We start from the raw sequence: 19,088 nt of genomic DNA on the forward strand, positions 1-19,088 counted from the left end.
TACATATACCTGTCTTTGTATTTATACATGTACCTGTCTTTGTGCTGGTACATGTACCTGTCTTTGTATCGATACCGTACCTTACCCTGTTTGTGTGTTGGTACCTGAATGTAGCAGCTGTCTGCAGAGAAGTCCAGCTGCAGGATGAAAGCTGGAATGTCGCTGCAGTAAACCAGCCGGTTCAGACCCGGTCCTCCGCTCACATCGTACACGTCCACTGTGTTTTCCACTGAACCAACCGCCAACAACCGCCGGTCAGGACTGAAGCTGCATACAAACACCAAGAGAGGACTTGGGTAATATATCAAGTACATTTAATATATTCATTTAAGAGTCCTCCATTGTGCAGCATCAAAAATAACTCCATTGCAAATATTGAGCGTAAATTTTAATGGCTATTTTTTAGCCCGTAATATATATATCATCAGGAATCTAGCTTTTCTAGCGTTTTTAAAGGCATCATAGTTCACTCTCCCTCCCATCCTGAAAACCCCAACAGACCCTGCCTGCTCCTCCTCTCCTGCTCGCCTAGAAGAGCTTTTACTAATGAACGATCGACATTTGCCTTAGTTTAAAGTGCGACTGTGAGCTCACCGGATGTCCTGAAGGCTGGCGCTGCGGTCTCGTTTCTTTGCCCATATCTTCAGCGTGTTGGACAGGAGGAGGAGGAACTCTCCGTTCTTCATGCCGACCGCCAGCATCTCCCCATCTGCGCTGTAGCTCACGCAGCGGGCCGCGTGGCCAACGCACACTTTGTTCAGCAGTTTCTGAGCAAACAGACGGAGAAATCGCCATTCGGTGAAGAACGTCTGATAGCTGCACAGGTGACAGGTCACAGCGGCTGTAATTTCGTCTCAGTGTGTGTTCGAGGCTTTGGCACCTTGTCACTGAGATCCCACAGCCTGATGGTGGCGTCGTCGCTGGCTGTGATGCAGAGATCTTTGACAGGATGAGCAGCCAGTCCCCAGATCCCTCCCCGGCCGTGGCTGTCCAGCAGCAGGTTGGACGCCGCGTTCTTCTCCCCGACCTCGATGATCTCGCCATCCTTCGTGCCCACCAGGATCTTACCCTGAAGATGACGAGGGTGGAGACATAATGAGTGGAAGAGAGAAGGATAATGATACAAACAACAAAAAAACAAAGCTGAAAACAAACCTTTCCTCTGCAGACGGAGCGGACGCACTCCACCTGCTGACCTGTCTCCAGCTGGAAGGCTCGACAGCGTTTCATCTCCTGGTCCCAGAGTTTCACCGCTCCACCCTCTTTGGTCCTGGTCAGAAAGAAAGCCAGCCACTGGAATCAGCTACAGCTCATCTGTCCACTTCAGGTCATTTTCACATCAGCTCATGTCAGACTGTTTAGGCTTCCAAACAAAAACGCAGTAAAGCAGCCGTTCTCCGGTGCGTCACTCACGGCCGCTCTTTGCCGCCGGTGACGATGAGTCCGTCTCTCAGCGTGGTGTACATGGTGAAGACGGGCCCCGTGTGGGCCTTCGCCACCACCCTCAGCAGGTAGTGATCTCGCCACACGTACACGTCCCCGTTGATGGCGCCCGTGAACGTCAGGTTATTCTGAAAAAAAGAAAAAAAGTCAGCCGGACTGAGCCGCTGCTCCGCCTGTTCTCACGTGGTCGGAGTAAAATCCACAGCCTGATGGGGCCCACTTCACACAAAAACAAACACACAGCGGTGGACTCACAGCCCCGAAGGCGACGGACAGCATCGTCTGCATCCTGCCGTTCTCCACCGTCCCCACCACCCCCTTCTTGTACATCAGAGCGCCACCCACCAGCGTCCAGAACTTTATGTGTTTGATTCCCACCGACACAAACTGGGAGTCCGAGTCGGGCCGAAACTCCACCACGAAGATCCGGTCCGGGTGTCCGGCTCTGCTGCACACTCTGGATCCTGAAAAGGGGGGACGCCACTGTTTCTGTTCGTCCTGCGCTAACCTGACATTCTTGATTTATTGCCACAAGCAGCAGTTTTAGAAACAAACGTTCATTTTAAGGAGAATTGGGCAACTTAATTCTAAAAACAGCTTCTTCTTATGGGAGTTACAGATGTTATATATTAAATAAATAAAAAATAAATACATAGATAAATGTGAAACTATGAAGACAAATAAATAAAATAAGAATACACGTGGAAACAAAACTTCACAGAAAATATCCAGGTTAAAAAAAAATAGTTTTACAAGTTCAATTTCTACATTTTTTAATTCATTTTTTGTTTGCTAATTTATTTAAATGTACCGTATTTTCTGGATTATAAGGCGCACTTAAAATACATTAATTTTCTCAAAAAAACAACAGTGCGTCTTATAATCCAGAGTGCCTTATATATTTGTTAAATCAGTTAGTTAATTAATTCATGAATGTGTTTTTAGGTAAGTATCTTTACTTTTTTCCCCCCTCTGGCTTATTTTTGTCCTTGTAAGCAAATGTTTATCAATAAAAGTTTCCAGAGAAAAGCAATTTTTTTAAGGATCATTTTGGAGGAAGAAGGGGAACAATGCTTAAATATGATTGGTTAAGAGAATCAACCAAGGGAAAAAACTAAATGCAATGACAATAATGCAGTTAGAGAGAAAAAAAATAATAGAAACACAAAAGAAATCTAAATAAATACGACACAATAGAAGAATATATGCATAAATGAAAACAAACTATGTAAGCATGGACAAAAATTACTTAATATATTTAATGTTCTGTCATTTTGTTCTTTTAGGGACAATAATTTTTTTTTTTCAATATTATATGTTTCAATTTTTCCCTATTTGTACTGTTATTCCTTTACAGACTGATCATTCTTTGTGGCACTCCTATTACTCTAAGTTTACGAAGTGACATTTAACTTCTTTGTTGATCAGATAAATAAAGGAATAAAACTGACCACCGTCTCATCAGTGCTTGGGATCAATTTACTGAACGACTGACTGATTGATCGGCCGTGTGTCTGACCTTCCTGCCAGCGCCACACAGTGATGATGTGTTCGGGTTCCACTCCGACAGACAGCAGCAGCTTCCCCGTGGCGCTGAAGTTCAGGTAGCCGACGCCTTTGCTGTGCGGGCAGCGGAGGATGGACAGGGTCTGCTTGCTCATGGCGTCCCACACGTGGATGGAGGGGGTGGTTCCTGCGTGGAGATGATCGCGCGGATTGAGTCACGGGGTGTTAATGCCAACACGTGTCACAGAAACGGTAAAAACGAGAGCAAACGGAGCAGTTCGAGGGCAAGGGCAGCCGACAAACACCCTGAGATCCAGACCAGCGTTAGAACAACAACAAAAAATGACGAGTTTAAATCAAATTTACAGCTACACTGAGTGTTTGTGTTTTAATTCTACTGATGCTGGTGCAGCTTGCCGTTCATAAATAATGTGCTGCCTTTTGGGTTTCAGGGTGCTTGTTGTGATGGGAGAGGCGGAGGGGTTGGTTTTGGCTTTACCTGGGAGGTCACTGACGTCACCTGATGTGTTGGGAGAGCGATGGAGGCAAATGAGGCCAGCCCAAACACACAAACAAAACAAAACAAAAACGAATGAAAACCCGTAATGACCTGTTTCAAACAGGCCAATGTCTTGAAGGAAGAAACGAGTCACATTAAAAATATTACTTTTTTTATCCCAGCACAGTTTATCTTAGAATTCTGCATCATATAGTTTTAAACAAACTATTTCATCTAAACAGTCTAGTGTTACTGACCTGTTTTTTTTTTTTTTTGTATAACAGGTGTTTAATTTGCTTTTAATGGTCATTGTACATCTTTTTAGTTACACCTCTAACTGAGAATAAAGTATAAATCTTAACATGTAGCACATCTCCATTAAATGTGATAGCCACCAAAGCTTTTCAACCTCCTCCTTCTCCTACTGTTGTAGAATCTACACTACGGCCCCCTTAAAACCCTCGATGAAGACTTTGCTGCGACATTAAACATCAGAATGTGGACGGTCTTTGTAGGGTACTGGTGAGCTCTTCAGGTGTGTATTAAAAACACAGCGGGCACCCGGTACGGTGTGTGATAGGTCATGGAAGGTTTTGAGCATCTACAAAACGTCAGTAGCAAGATTATGGTGGTTTAGAATCAAGATGGGAGCACATCAGGGTCCTGGGTGGAGCACGGTGGCAGAGTATCCATGATGTGGGACCAACACTCACTGGCATGGTCTTGGTTGTTGAGTATTTGAAGCTGGACTAGTCATGACGGCCTCATGCCTGGGCTACAGTTAGGATTGTGTAGAGGTGATTGAAACAACTTAGAGCAGAGCTGATCTCTGTAGCTGCCTCCTGGCCCGGTACAGATTCTTGGTACAGGCTATGGTTATCTCTCAGCTCAACTGCTGACCCGTGTCCCCTCGCTCCTTACTGAATCAGATTCAAACCCCTAATGCTGCGTACAGAGACACTTCTGGGTCAGATATTTAAACTCAGTCATACAGGCTGATGATCCTTCCTGACCACTGGGCTCCTCTCAGGAATGTCTTTGGACTTCCCATTCCCTACAAACAAGGCAGTGTTAGTTCAGCGTGTTCCCATTTGTGGTTCTACGATGGTGGAACGAGCTGCCAAAGTCTGTCGGAGGAGAGGGTCCCTTCGAGAATCAATGGAAGACTCATATATTCAAAGATTGAACGCCTCCTTTCCTAACATCTCTAAGGCCTTGGACATACTGTAGCTACAAGGAGGTCTGAGTCTTCACAGAGTAAAGGATTATGGGTGTTCAACTAATGCAAGATTAATGTTCAATAATTCAAAAAACTAACACAGAGGTAACGTTAACTAACTTAGAGGTAATGTTGATTAATTGCTGACTGATCAACAGTTAGCATGATCTTAAATTCCACAACGTTTGCTGTGGACAGCCTTAACATTTGAACTAGTTTCACCTCACCTGTCAGCTGGATCTGTTTCTACAGCAGACCAACAGTACAGGACCACCACAGACCCGACCAGATTTGTTCAACCTAGGCCCACCACTGACCCTTAGTGGCAGCAACATCTGATCTCATACCATAACGCCTTAATATGACTAATTCATTTTTTTTTCACTTCTGGACCTGCTCCTAATGCTACACCAGGGTTATTTCCTACACTGAAGCTTAATTATTGGTCCTCGTTTTTAGATAACTTTGAATAAAAAAACACCAGGTAAAATATTGAACATAAATGTTCATACGTTTGGTCACTATTGTGTCTTTTTCTTGGCTTATATTAATGCTCAGCACAGACACATCACCCTTTACTGGCGCTTTTTGGACTTGTTGCCCAGTTTCTTGTGGGTCAGGGAGCTCAGTCGGTTGGATTCCAAAAAATAAAAGCAAATCAGATGGGTTAAACGGGAAGCGGAGGAGGGAAAAGCAAGAGTAAAGTGAAGTTAGTAGAAAAACACACAGCCATGCACAAAGAGCAGGAAAAAAAAAAGAGTCCCAAATATGTAAATAAAGGCTCAGCATACCGATCTGTCCAGTGGCGATGATGTTTTTGTATTTGGGATGCTGGTTGACGGTCAGACACAAGATGTCGTCTGTGTGTTCCAGGTAGAAACTCTGAGTTCCTGCAGAGAGTAATTCCCTCCTGTTATCAAACTTTCTCTCGTTTTCCTTTGCAGCTTTTATGTAAACATACTGTGTATTGTGTTTCGCACAGAATCAGATTTCATGATGTTAACGTCAAAATTCAGGCAATCAGAAAACTTTTAATCTGACTCACCAGTCTTGAACAGCAAACTAAAGTTCATTCACAAATATTTGAAAACCCAAGATTCTGCGTATAGCGTACAGTGCGTGTTGTCGTGGTTACCATTGCTGAGACTGTGGACAATGGCAGTGGCGGCGGTGTGGTAGACGATATCTGTGCCGTCATTGAGGTAGTGGAGGTTGTTGCGACAGTCGAAGCCCCGGAAACCAAAGATGTGATCCAGAACCAGGTCCTGCAGGCAGAGGACCAAGAGGAGACGGGAGGAAGGTGAGGACGGATGCGACGGAGCGAGACACACGGCCTCAGGGACAGACAGAGAGATACCTCAACCAGTCTCTTCTTCTTGGACACGTTGTTCTTCTGGAGCTTCTCAGGCTGCGGCGCCGCTCGACTTACTGGAGGCCTGAGGGGTCGATCAATTAACGAATCAACCAATCAATCAAAGAGTCACAAATACACCATCAGTCAACAACATCTGGGCTCAGAACAGCTGCCCAAGACAGACAGGTGGAGGACGGCCTGGTGTGAGTGACAAAGACACAACAGGGACAAAAGGTACCCTCACTGTTCAGTCGAGACAAACACGAGACAGCAGAGAGAGATGTAGGACAGCAGAGACAGGCGTAAGAAAGGAGAGACAGTAGAAAGACACATGAGGTAATTCAGACAAAGGTGAGACAATAAAGACCGATTCACACCCCACAAAAATGTAAAAAAAAACCATCAGCTAGCACAAATACAGATGAACTATTTCATGTTCACAGTTCACCATTTTAAATTCACAGTCGACAGTTGAACTTATTTAAGTCAGTCGGTCGAATAAAACAGTAGCTAAAGGCCACAAGACCACATCCTCTGTTGTAATTAGCACATGCATCCCTTTTGCCTTCTGCATAAAGGCAGCTCTTTACATCCGTTTGCTTTTCTTCCCCCCCTTTTTTTTTAAACATAGATTTTAAGAGTCCATGTGAAGCTGCTGTCATTTACAGCTTTCTGCTTCCGTTGTCTTCTGGTGACGTAACTTTGACAACACGAATGGAAAACAGCCCAATAAAGCCCAATCCACAAAATCAAAGATTTTTAGCCGTATTGTAATTTTTAATTGTTTTTTGGTGATAATAAGCTGATATTTCTAGACGAAAATTATGGAGATTTTTAAAAATGATAATCTGGCAGCCCTATTTTGCTCACGACCACACTGAGCATCACTTTGTTCGCTAGAAACTAAAACAACAATGGAGCTGTTTTTACAACTCTTTACCTAACTTTGATCATGTGCTGAAGCTTTTAATAACTGAGAAGAAACCGTAAACGATATCAAAGAAAGAAAAAAAAAAGAGTTTTGTGAGAATCTTTAGCCAAACTAAAAATGTTATTTCTCTGTTATTTTGATTTGCCATCATTGTGCACATTCTGGCATGGGCATCTTAGAGATTTTTGTATAAATGGCGAAAAATTAAGAAAATATTTAGAGTAGGGCATAGAGACGACTACAAACTATGAGTTTATTAGTGATTACTTTAGATCAGAAGCAGCCCCAGATCATTATGCTGCCACCGTCGTGCTTCACTCAAGGAATGTCCCAGTCCAGCTACTGGAAACTGCTGATTACTCATTTAGTTTTCATGGTAAATAAAAAAAAACTATTCATAAACAGGTTCAGTTACAACACCTGAAAACTTGTTGCATTACCATAAAGATTATTAAAGGCTCATTACAGCTTGTGCACGGCGTGTTACACACACACACACGCACACACACACAGAATGATGAGTCGAACAGTAACAGGCAGGTGCACACACAGGTGGACAGGTGTTACCTGGATCCCCTGGACAGCAGAGAGACAGAACCGAGGTACAGAGCTTTAGAAAACACACACACTCACTAACACACACACACACACACACACACACACACACACACCTGTACGCATGTCTACACGTACAGTGACACGTTCAGGAACGCACAAGCATGGAGTCCTCATGCCTTTCAGAGATTCCCATGGGACTGGCTGTGGCTACATGCTAACAAAATGCTAACATGCTGCTCATGTGAATTCTTTAGCTGTCAAGCTAACATGCTAACGCAGCTAACTGTGTTGTCATGCACACATTTGAAACATGCTAACTAGAACTGTATTCTAGCTTTTCAAACCTTACAAAAAAAAAAACACCCTGCTGCAAGGATGTTTTTACATTTATATAACCAAGAGGGAAAAAACTCATGTTTTTGGGATCCATTTACTGACATGGATGATAACTTTTTTGTGTGTGTGTCAGTAACCAATGAGCAGCGAAAAACATGGAGAGAACTTTCAACAACACAAACTAGTACACGCCGAAAGTTACAGATAAAATACCGATGGACACAAAAACATGGTGAATTTGTGGAACTTGTTGACTTGTTCAATGAAGATCAAAATCTACAGTGTTCTGATAGAACCGCTCCATTTGGTTTCACCTGCTTCCTGTGACATATTCAACAGAAGCCATTTTCTTGAAACAGGAAGTAGTTAAGGGCAGCTAGACTGATCCTGAAGACATGCTGGCTTGGCTGAAAGGTGGACCATCGTCCCAGTCTCAGGTCTGTCAACTCTGAGTAAACTTTCTGCATTTATCTGCACTTCCGACCAGGATCTCTGTTGCTGCAGCACCAGACCGTAGGCCATTATGCTGCCACTGCCATGCTTTACTATAGGAATGTCCCAGTCCAGCTACTGGATGATTAGGAACTGCTCAGACTGGCGTCCATCTGTCCAGGACGTCCGAAGTTCTGTGAGACCATGACTTTCTAAACAAACACTGTTTTCTATAGATGTCAGACTATAAATATACCTGATTGCTTCCAACCTTCTTCCATTGAACAGGAAATGAGGCCCTGAGCTCAGTGATGTGTTATATAGATGTACTAACAAAATATATTAAAAATAACTAAGTGTTCTTAAAAAATAAAACGTTACTTTTGCCTGTCTTGGTTCCTTGGTGAATGTGATGAGACAAGTGCTAATTTTATTGATTTAAAATTTATTTTAGATTTTAGATTAGCTGTGATTTAAGTAGACTGGTCCCGTTTACATCTTCACTGTCTGACAATCATCGAAATAGAAAATATCAGGTTATACTCACTTGACAATGCCCTGCCTCCAGGGGAATGCAAGTTAAAATACAATACAAATATTAAAGGGTTTCTACAAGCAGAGCCCGAGAGGAGCAGCAACACTCAGAAAGTAGGGGCACCAGAAAAGGACAAAAGCCAGACTTGGACACATTCAAGCCTTTTCCATTACAGGAACTTAATGGGTTGTAGTTTTAAAACCAAGATCCATAAACCAGAGTGCTTTAGTTTCAGTGTGCATCACTGAGAACACATTTTGTGTTTACATTAGGTTGACAGGAAAATAAAAAAAAAATCAGGAAACACTCTTTTTTTTTTTTTTAAATCAGTAAGCCTCGAACTAAACAGTTCGCAGAAATAAAGTGGATTTGGGCGCCATCAGGCCCCCGGGACACTAAGCCCCAAAATTAACAAAAAAACAAAAACAAAGTGGGGAGTCCGAGTTTTGAATGAACTATTCGGAAATTGTGTGATGAACTACACACCTCAGTAGAAATGCAGAAGTCTTTTAAAATGAAAGAATCATACGTTTAGATCTGAAACAAGTTAAAAATAAATTTAAAAAAACCTCTTGCTTGCTGTACTTGCAAGAAAAGACTAACATTGGATCAAAATTTGAGCTGCGTAGAACTTAACCTAGAGATAACAATGGATTGGTTTTACCTTAAACTGATTCTAATAAAAGATGAGGATAATCTGTTAGTATCGCCATGAACGTCCAGACAACCAACCTTACACGTGACTGTGTAAGAGAGGGAAATTTTGCAAGCCTTCAGGAGATTCCGGAGGGTCCAGTATAGAACGGTTTATCTCCAGGACCATCATGGACTCCCAAGGTGCTCAAACCTTTGATTTCAGAGCACCAGCTCAGGAGCCGGGGGAGTTAGAAACCAACTAATGAAACAATCATCCTGAAGTGAGGCTTCACATCATTGCTTCCTTAGATTTACTCATTGTAAATACTTGGTTAGGTTTAGGGAAATGGTTGGTTGGTATTGGACCACTGGACCATGGTTCCAGGCTCAGGTCCTCTTTCCATGTTTGGCTGCAGTTTTATGGTCCTACAGCCATACGGAAGAAGTCCCCAGCTTGACGCTGCCTCCTAAACCTAACACGTATCACAACCACTTGGTTAGGTTGGGGAAAAAAACCGTGGCTTGTATTGGACCAGTGTTTGGAGGATCATTGCTCTGATCCCGGGTCTCTAAACTCTGAGCCGGTTTCTATAATTGGCTTCAGTCCTACAGCACAGAAGCAGTCCCAGACCATGATGTTACCTCCTAAATCTAAATATCAAAAATACAAGAGTAAGAAAAAAAAAAGCAGTGGTTTGTATTAAAATACAGTATTTAAAATTTTTTACCAGCATGTCTGGAAAAACGTGTTGACATGACTCCATTCTGGCTTTATAAACAACCCCAGGGGTCCGGACCAAATGGTGAAAAAAAGCGCCATCACAGGAACAACGGGTTCCTCCATCTTGTGTTCACCTGTGCTCTGATCTGGGCTGGTTTTGGAGGAACGCAGTGCTGTAATTTCAAGAGTTACTGCAAACTTTTAGCGAATAAATGATACACGTGTGACAATTATAGAGCTACCAATCTACTAAAATTAAATTCTGAATATTCTGGCTAAAAACTGGATTTACTTCATTGAAAAAGTATGGAGGTTGAGAACAATCATGGATACTATTAATTTTGATGTATTCTTCACTATGCTGTTATCTCCTACATCACAGGTGGTTTAAGTTGAGGAATCAGATGGATTTATCGAGTTAAAAAAAAAAGCAAGACTTTGTTTTTCTTAAAACTACCAGATGATTGGTGAGAAAACGAGTGCTTCTTGTGTTAAATCCAGTTTCATCCTTTATGATAATTGATACATGTCATTTTTTTAGTTTGCAGTTTATAATTGTTCAACTTTTCCAAAGATGGCGCTTAGATATGTTAGTTATGAGTGAGGGTTCCTGTTGTGGAAAATACAATTTCTTTAAGCACTGAGGCAAATTTAGAGAAACTGGAAAAACTTTCAATCTTTTTTAGAAAAATGGGGTTTAGAAAATGTTTGTTTGTCTTTTCATTTAAAGTGAATTTTTAGCCCAATATAGAACACATAAAAAAGGTTATCCAATTCCAAATTCTCTGATGTATTATAGTTTTATCATTTTTATAATTTTGCCACACATTGACATCATTTCTACCTTTAAGGCGCCCTTTGCTGAGTGTTTCCCGACCATAAACACTGAAACTACGCCCACTATTTGTTAGCATGAGTAAACACGCAGCCACTTTTCTTAAAATGGACCATCGGCAAGGGGTTCACGCATCATGCAAAGCTGCGCATGCCAGGTGCAGACAGACGCACACGTGAAGCACATTCACCGAGAGCAAAAAGAGGCGTTTTATCCAATGTTTGATGCGTACTTCAGCTAACTTTCTCCTAGAGCTGCGATACTAGAAAAAAGCCCAGATCGAGTCGAAGCAACAGCTCACACACGGTAGTTTAAAGCTGCAACAGGGTCAGGCTTTAAGGAGGGCTGTGACATTAAGGGACTGATGTTTAATAGTACATCAGATAATTATTAATCAGTTAGATGCTGTTTAAATGACTGAAACCAGGAAATAAAGATATCTTCTTGAACTTGCCTTTTCAGACTTTTTAGATTCTCTTTTTGACAAATGCCACAAATACAAACTTTTAACTAAATGTGTGAAGGTCATTTTTGTTACTAAAGTATATTTTTACCTAATAATGCATCTAATACTGCAGTTTTTTTGTCCTGGTGTGGAGTTAACTATGTCAGAAAGTTGCTTTAAATAAAAATAAGTAATTTTCTTTTCCTTTTTTTTCCCCTTCTTTTTGAATTGCGGCTTGTTGAAGACGTGTCAGGATCTCCGGTGCAGCTTTAAACCGGGGTTACACACTCTGCGTTCGTTTGTGTGTTCGTACCTCTCCTCAGCAGACAGTTCCTTCAGCTGTTGGTGAGGTTTGGTGCCTCTCATCTCTCTGATGCTCACGGCGTACATTTTAGTCACGTACTCCACCGTTTTCTCACGGGCAACATCGCTGTCGTAACCTTTAATCGCATACAAGCACACAATTGGTAGAAATTAGTCAGCTCTACCTTCGTTTTTTTTAATTATTTTTGAGGACCTAAACCTTCCTGCAAGGGGGGGGGGCGTGACCAAAAAAAAAAAAAAAAGAGGCAGTGTGGATATATTTTCAGGAAGCAGCATCCAGTTCATTTGTTGCGTCACACTTTTCTTTTTCAAACCAGAGCGGACCAACAACAGACATAAAGACGCCTCATTACATCCCGGAGCGCATCCTGCGTCGCCGCCATGTTGGACGGGTCTCTCCTTTCTCTAAGAGCCAACAGGAGTAACCGCAGAGCGAGCAGCTTTGACCGGATTTTAAAACACGTGGGATTACCTTTCACAAGTAAGACTAAACCATAATTTAAGTGATTTGGCCATTTATAACATTATATCATCATAGCTAACTTTATTCGGCAAACAACGAAATGCTAATAGGAGGAACTGGTGCTCCTCTCTCATTAGCTCTGTCTGTTTTCTTTCTTTACATTTTGAAGGTTTCCCAGTAACACAGATTTCAGGAGGTTCTAAAGTTAATATCACACTTTGTTAGACCTGTTTTTACCTGTTAGTTCTCTCTGCATGTTTAGAATTATTATTACAATTCACTGTGAGATACTAAAACCTTTTCAAGTTGTTTTTAATGAAGTTGTTTTCAAGAATTATGTGTTTTATATTAGTCTGTAGCAACAAGAAACACAGAAACCCGCAGAGAAGCTGCAGAGAGCTTCCAGTGGACCTTTCTCTCCCTGAAAGTGAAGCTCAGCTCTCCAGCCCCAGTTAAAGCAGGGCAGTGTGAGACCCTGGAATGACCTGGAGTTTTTAAAGATTACTTTTCCAGGCCTTAAAAAACCTGCATGTGTGTGTAAGAGTGTGAAATAAATTTAAATGAACAATCAAACTTGTGTCTTTATTAAAATATGAAATGTATTGATTTATACATTTATTAATATGCCATACTATATGTCTGTCTTTGTGTAAAGATCATAAAACAAAGGATTTTAGCATGATAGCACATATTTTAAATGTGTGAAAACATCCTGTATCGTAACTACATCTCTGCTGTTTGTAACAAACCAAACTGTGTGAAAATCGGGTAAAGATTTGGGGAGTTGTGACTATTTTAGTTGGACATACAGTTTCCTCAGTACAAAGAGATGAACTGGGGGTCACGTGAGAGACCAATCCAAGATGGCAGCCATGCTTAAACGTCAGCTCAATTAGGCAACGCCAGTCTTCAAGGTGTCTACGTATCTAATGTCTATGGGACCAACCTCCATCCTCCTCGACGTCATCGTCCGACTCTTCGCTGTCCATGGGGGGTCGGTTGTCCCGGAACAAGGGTCCCTCCCCCTCCACGTTGACCCCGCCTCCTCGCTCCCTCGCCCAGATCATCAGAGCGGTGTCGGCTCCACCCACCGTCAGCAGGGTGGAGTCGTCCTGGTCCCAGCGGACGTTGGTCACCTGGGCGCTGTGGCCCATGTACCGCTTAAATCGGGCGTACTGACCCTGGAGGGGGGGGGACAGAAACGACCGCTGAGGCAACGTGGATTTACAAAATCTGCAGGCGAACACTTTGAAATGATTGTTTATAAAATAGGAAATCCATAAGTTAAACACAAATTCAGCTCATAACAGGGAAAGTAGTCAAACAAGAAGCAAATTAAATAATCAATATTGAGACAAATGGAAGGAGAGACCAAGAAGACACGCTCTTAGCTCACAGAATTTTGTTTAAAATGGTTTTGAGGATTCTGAAAACGTCTTCAGGCTGAAAACACTTCATGTCAAAACGCCACTGGGGGTGAAGAAAGTCTGCGTAGATCTTATTTTTATTTAAATGTAATGACATAAACTAAAAACGGACCAAGAGAGGATTACTAGCTCTGACAACGGAACAAATGTGGGCAAATATTTAAAGTTCAGGTTCATCAGCAGTGAAGTTCAGAGCCGAGGTGAACAAATTTCTAAAATGTAAAAAAATGTTCTACTTATTTCTCCAAAAGCAAGCATTTTAGTGCTGTGAGACTTTTGGTCATTTGTTCTTTTTACAGATTTCTATCAAGGTTTAGGTTGGAGGAAAGTTTGACACGTGAAGATTTTAAAGTTCAGACAACCGTCGAACTTCAACAAGAAATCTGACTTTTGGTTAAGAATAAGATGCTGTTGGAGAATTTTTATTTTGTATCAAGTTTTTTTTTCCCCCCGCCAGAGAACGATGTTTGCCTCCAGACTTTATATTTGTATTGCAAGCCCACAGCATGATATATTCACCACCGTGCTCGACAAAGGCCGCAAAGGTCGACAAACCTTTCGTTAGTGCTGGTGAAAGGTTTTTGCTCCTTTTGACGTCATTTAACTTCTCAAAACGTGTCCGTTTCTTCATTTTCCAGGTCTTACAATTAAACAAGGCTTTTATTCGACTTTCTAACACTCTTTCAAGCCTTTTCTCCAGTTAATATTTGCTGTTAATTATAATTTATTAATCAGAGTCAGAAGAGAAACTCACTGAAAACACTTGGGTAACTTTTAATGCCTTCAACAGCTTTGTCTCAAGTGTGATTTTAACTTTCAAAGCCTCGAGCAGCTAATTAACCCCTTAGTCCCTGGACCTCGTTTTGAGAAATATGCTTGAAAATAACAGGCCCAAAATGAATTGAATATATCTCAGGGACTATAGGGTTTATTTGAATTGTTTTGGTGTCAAAATAAAGGCAAGACTCCAGAGAATACTCTTAGATGAGCTTTTTTTCTGTTATGTTGATATGCAACATGCATTTATTGGTTAATGTATAGCATGTGTTTGGATTGATCTTGTTGGCAGAAATGCTGCTGCCCCCCTGGAACAGGGGCCAATAGTGATGTAGGGGTTAAAGGCCTAAAACGTCCCAATTTGGACAACATTTGGCGTTTGCGTTTGTGCGTCGTACTCGAACGGGATAGCTGAACAGTTTGAGGAAGCCGAAGTCGTCTCCGGTGGCGAGCAGCGTTCGGTCCCTGGTGAGAGACGCCGCGTTGACGTCGGTGATGTCGCTGTGTGTCGGCCAGATCCCCTCACAGCTGGGACCCAGAACGCAAGTCCAGCTGGACCAGTCCATCCGTTCCAGCTACAAACACACACAGTAACTCCTAATTACACCAAAATACACCAAGGCGGATGGACAGAAGCTGGTTTCTGGTGTATGCCCGGCCAAACATGTCCAGAAACTTAACCTCTGTAAATGATCACACATTACTATGAAACAAGTCCGCGCAGGCTTAATCCACGCACGCTGCCGAACCAACCTCAGAGTTTTTGATGGTTTGTCGTCTTCCTCTTGGAGCTTCGAAGAGAAGCTGCTCTTTGGCTCCAGTGTTGACCTGCAGGAGTTTACCTGCAACAAAAAACACAAAACTGCACCATTTTCCATGGAAAGGTGGAAGGCTGCCGCTGCCGCTACAGCCTGAACCTCAAACATCCATCAGCGTTCTTCTCTACAGCCCAGTTTGGGACTTCTGTAATAATCACCTAACCAGACTTTTATTTTGACGAGTATCCAGGAGCTTTATCTTGAGACTCTAGGCTAAAACCTCGTCCTGTTTAGTTTTTATGTTGTTTTCTTTATTGACATTAAAGCCAGAATATCCTATCATGTGTATCAAAGTGTATGTGTATTAATACAGCTTTTATTTATTTTATTATTTGAATTTTTATTTTTAATTGTTCTACTTGTTGTTAGGGGTAGATGATGGGGTGGGGTGGGGGGGTTGTTTGTTGTTAATTCTTGATTTGATATGCTTTAAAATTCAATAAACAGAATGTTAAACAGAAATCAATCAATAAATAAAAATAAAACCTGAATTCTGCCAACCGTCTTTCTTTTTGATTCTCCTTAAGATAAAAAGGTCTAATGAGAGATCACCTAAAATCTGAAAAACATACAGATTCTATGTGGAAAATAGAAGAGATAAAAGCCTGTAATGTACTGCTACCAAAAGTGATGGGGGAATAGTAACGAGAGTGCTGAAGTGTTTCATTGGCTCTCTAATGAACAGAACCACAACAAACACTGCCGATCCTGCCTGGACAAGAAAAAAAGAGAATAGGTTTCTCAAAATCGTTTACATACGACAGAGATTAAAAGAAGCACAACCAGATGGCTCTGAGGCAAAGACAGCTGTAGACGGAATGCACACGTGTCAAACTCAAGGCCCGCGGGCCAGATCCGGCCCTCTGTAACATTTCATCCGGCCCTCTAATCTGGGACAAATCAAGTATCTGATTCTTATTTTGCTTAAAAAACTGAGCCTAATTAGTGATGTTTTCTCTCCACAGTGACTTAGAAGCCAACAATATATAGTTTTAATTTCTGTATGATCAGGTTTTTGTTGATGGCTTTTTTTTTAATCTGCTTTAATGTTAAAAAATTCATTTAAAAGCTGAGTGAGGCGTAAAAAAATGACTGCTAATGATGTGCTTTTTGAAGCTTGATCTATTTGTCTGTGTTCATTAAAGTATGTTTGCTCTAAATTCTGTATAATCTGTAACTGGGAAAAGGTCATTGATATTTCTATATGAATGATTTGACATAATACATTTAAAACCAATTAATTTATTTAATTTTTCATAAATATTGATTGTGATTGGCCCTTGGCTAGGACCAAATTTTTAATTTTGGCCCCCCTTGCGTCACTGAGTTCGACACCCCTGACGTAATGGTTTAATACTGAGAGGAGACAAAAAAATGCCAAACATGACACTGCGTCATCAAAAAGTGATCTCTCATCGATCTGTTTTAATTTTGATTTTCGCAGCTCCCTCTCAGTGTTCGCGACCCAGGGGGAAAAAAAAGTCTGATTGGCTCCAAACCAGTTCATCAGCGGAGGGATGCCTTACCTCGGCTGTCCCAGTCCACGTGCGTGATGTAGCTGGACGCTCCTTTGCAGATGCCGATTCGCTTGGTGCTCAGCACGTTGTAGATGTCAACAAAGCTGTCGTGCGACGCCACGGCAAGGTACTTACCGGGATCTGAGAGGGGGACAGAAGAAAGCAGAGCCGAGGCAGTGATGGGAGAAGTTACAACACTCCAAACTGGTTGCAAAACTCTGCTCCAGTCAGCCTATAGATAACTAAAAACAAGGTCTTAAAAAATAAACTAAAACATGAAATATCTTGGAATGACTCTGTCTGCGTTTAAATGAAAGTTCACATCGGAGTTCTTGGCTTTTTGTTACATTTTATATCATATCTTTATCGCCCACTGTCAAAAGAAACAAAGATGTTGTTGCCTGTGTGTTTGTTTGTCTGTAGTTTTAGTAGACATCAATGAATCTCTCAGAAAGTAATCACTGGATGTAGATCTAAAACTGATTAACTCTCAGAGTCACTCCAATTCAAGATGGCCACCACAGCTAACTGATATGACTCGAACTCAGTGAGACACTGAGCTGGAAGTTGCTAAGACTGGCTCCAAACCCATCCTTAAAATGCTACACAATGTAAAATTTTCAGGAAGTAGTACCTCTGCAACTCGTTAACTTTTGGAGTCAACCTAAATCAAGATGGCCACCACAGCTAATCAACCTTAGCGTACACAAAACTGGTTATAAATCAGCTCATTTTGCTAACACTGAGCTAAAATGTGCTGTGGTAGTAGCCGATAGTCATTTAAAACCCCGTACTAACTGATTGCACATAATTTTATTTTCAAGATTTAACCAAAATGGCTACAACGCCATCCCCTCTCATCATAAGATGATCTTAGTCCAGAACTCAGACACAAAGGGCGGCGGGCGATGATTCTCTTCGATTCTCTACTATTTGCAGTGTTCTGGTGGTACCGGGGGTAAAGCGGATGTCCGAAATGGCGTCGCGGCGATGGTGGAAGCTCAGCAGATCCTCCAGCGTGTCCGCGTTCACCACCAGGACGCCGCCGTCACTCAGACCCACCGCCAGCGCCTTCCCGTCAGGAGAGAAGGCGCAGCAGCGGCCGCCTGCAACGAACAAACCAACAGCTCATTTGTGTGCTCATGTGCTCAATTATCAGAAATATATTATTGAATGCACATCTAAAAAATGATTAGCTTTTGAAGTCAGCTGGATTTCAAGATGGCCGCCACAGCTAACTGACCTTGACTATAACTCAGTCAGTTTTACGGATATTGAGCTAATATCTGATGTGGTAGTAGCTGAAAGTCGTTCACAAGGCGGCAGGTGATTTACATTCCCTAAAGGAATGCTAGGCCTTTAATTTTTGTAGTGTTAAATAATTATAAACTCTCATTTTTCCATCTGATTAAATAAAATACTCTGGCTTTTGTCCCACTGAGGCATTCAGACAAAAAGTGGGTCCTTTTTGCTGTCCTCTCAAAGAAATGAACTAAAAACCAACAATCAGCAACATTAAAAACTAAAATAGAAAAATGTCAATAATGTGTGCGGCAGTGACGTGTTTTGTTGTCAGCAATGTGTAAAAAGTTCAGATCCGCCGTCCGGCTGTTGGTCGGACCTCTCTTCAGCTTGCGGACGGCCAGCATGCGGTGGTTGGCCGACGTCTCCCACAGTCGGAGGGTTTTATCGTCGCTGACGGTGGCGCAGACGGGGAGGAGGGGGTGGGAGGCCAGACCCCAAACCTCGCCCTCCATGTGGCCCTGAAGGATCAGAGACGTTGTCTTTTAATACAAACACACAACACAAGTAAATGAAACTATGAATACAGAACAGAACCTTCTCCAAGGCCACGCCATGATTAAATATTAGGATAATTTGGATCATAATCTAGATCAGCACAAAATTTATCCTTTTTTTTTGTAACAACCCCAACATTTCCTGAAGATTTCCTCCAAATCTGTTCATCGGTTTTTACCTGAGAAGACAAACAAACCAACTTAAACTGGGACACGTCTCCAATACGCCATGATGAGCCCCACTCGTGTTTTCGTATTTATTTTTTAAAACATTATGAGAGTAAACTGTGTTTAACTGTTTAATCAAAGCAAATACACCTATGATTAGGACTAAAAAATGATGCGAAATGACGATTACAGGTTAAGATGGACGACACGTAAGGCTGACTGTCAACAGAAAAGTTGACAATCAGCACAAAACACAAAAAAAAACCCACCCTCACCCAACTACTTCCTGCGTATGCCCGTATCCAATAAATAACACGCGGCCACGCCCCTAAGCAATCACCTGAG

At 41.9% G+C, this 19,088-nt stretch overlaps 1 protein-coding gene across 10 annotated transcripts in view; it reads right to left on the minus strand.

Moving 5' to 3' along the window:
* The window catches only part of LOC108247401 (echinoderm microtubule-associated protein-like 6), an 81,993-nt gene that overhangs the window by 4,672 nt on the left and 58,233 nt on the right, over positions 1 to 19,088 (minus strand). For 3 of the 10 annotated variants that reach the window (XR_005232677.1, XR_005232678.1, XM_037973703.1), the window contains exons 24-43: positions 18,398 to 18,539; positions 17,730 to 17,882; positions 16,786 to 16,917; positions 15,195 to 15,283; positions 14,840 to 15,016; positions 13,184 to 13,418; positions 11,764 to 11,890; positions 8,826 to 8,840; positions 7,520 to 7,528; positions 6,025 to 6,103; positions 5,803 to 5,932; positions 5,459 to 5,557; positions 3,449 to 3,469; positions 2,963 to 3,136; positions 1,699 to 1,907; positions 1,414 to 1,571; positions 1,156 to 1,270; positions 881 to 1,069; positions 595 to 767; positions 105 to 267 (exon numbers count right to left, since the gene is read on the minus strand). Coding sequence is in view for 6 of the 10 variants with exons in the window: in XM_037973703.1 (XP_037829631.1) it covers positions 105 to 267; positions 595 to 767; positions 881 to 1,069; positions 1,156 to 1,270; positions 1,414 to 1,571; positions 1,699 to 1,907; positions 2,963 to 3,136; positions 3,449 to 3,469; positions 5,459 to 5,557; positions 5,803 to 5,932; positions 6,025 to 6,103; positions 7,520 to 7,528; positions 8,826 to 8,840; positions 11,764 to 11,890; positions 13,184 to 13,418; positions 14,840 to 15,016; positions 15,195 to 15,283; positions 16,786 to 16,917; positions 17,730 to 17,882; positions 18,398 to 18,539 (2,589 nt within the window). In the remaining 4 variants the exon portion in view is untranslated. Of the gene's footprint in view, positions 1 to 104; positions 268 to 594; positions 768 to 880; positions 1,070 to 1,155; positions 1,271 to 1,413; positions 1,572 to 1,698; positions 1,908 to 2,962; positions 3,137 to 3,448; positions 3,470 to 5,458; positions 5,558 to 5,802; positions 5,933 to 6,024; positions 6,104 to 7,519; positions 7,529 to 8,825; positions 8,841 to 11,763; positions 11,891 to 13,183; positions 13,419 to 14,839; positions 15,017 to 15,194; positions 15,284 to 16,785; positions 16,918 to 17,729; positions 17,883 to 18,397; positions 18,540 to 19,088 lie in introns of those variants that run through there. The other 7 variants (XM_037973705.1, XM_037973704.1, XM_037973706.1 and 4 more) reach the window with 7 other exon arrangements.

The sequence above is a fragment of the Kryptolebias marmoratus genome, linkage group LG22 (assembly GCF_001649575.2).
Source record: "Kryptolebias marmoratus isolate JLee-2015 linkage group LG22, ASM164957v2, whole genome shotgun sequence".
Taxonomy (NCBI): Eukaryota; Metazoa; Chordata; class Actinopteri; order Cyprinodontiformes; family Rivulidae; genus Kryptolebias; species Kryptolebias marmoratus.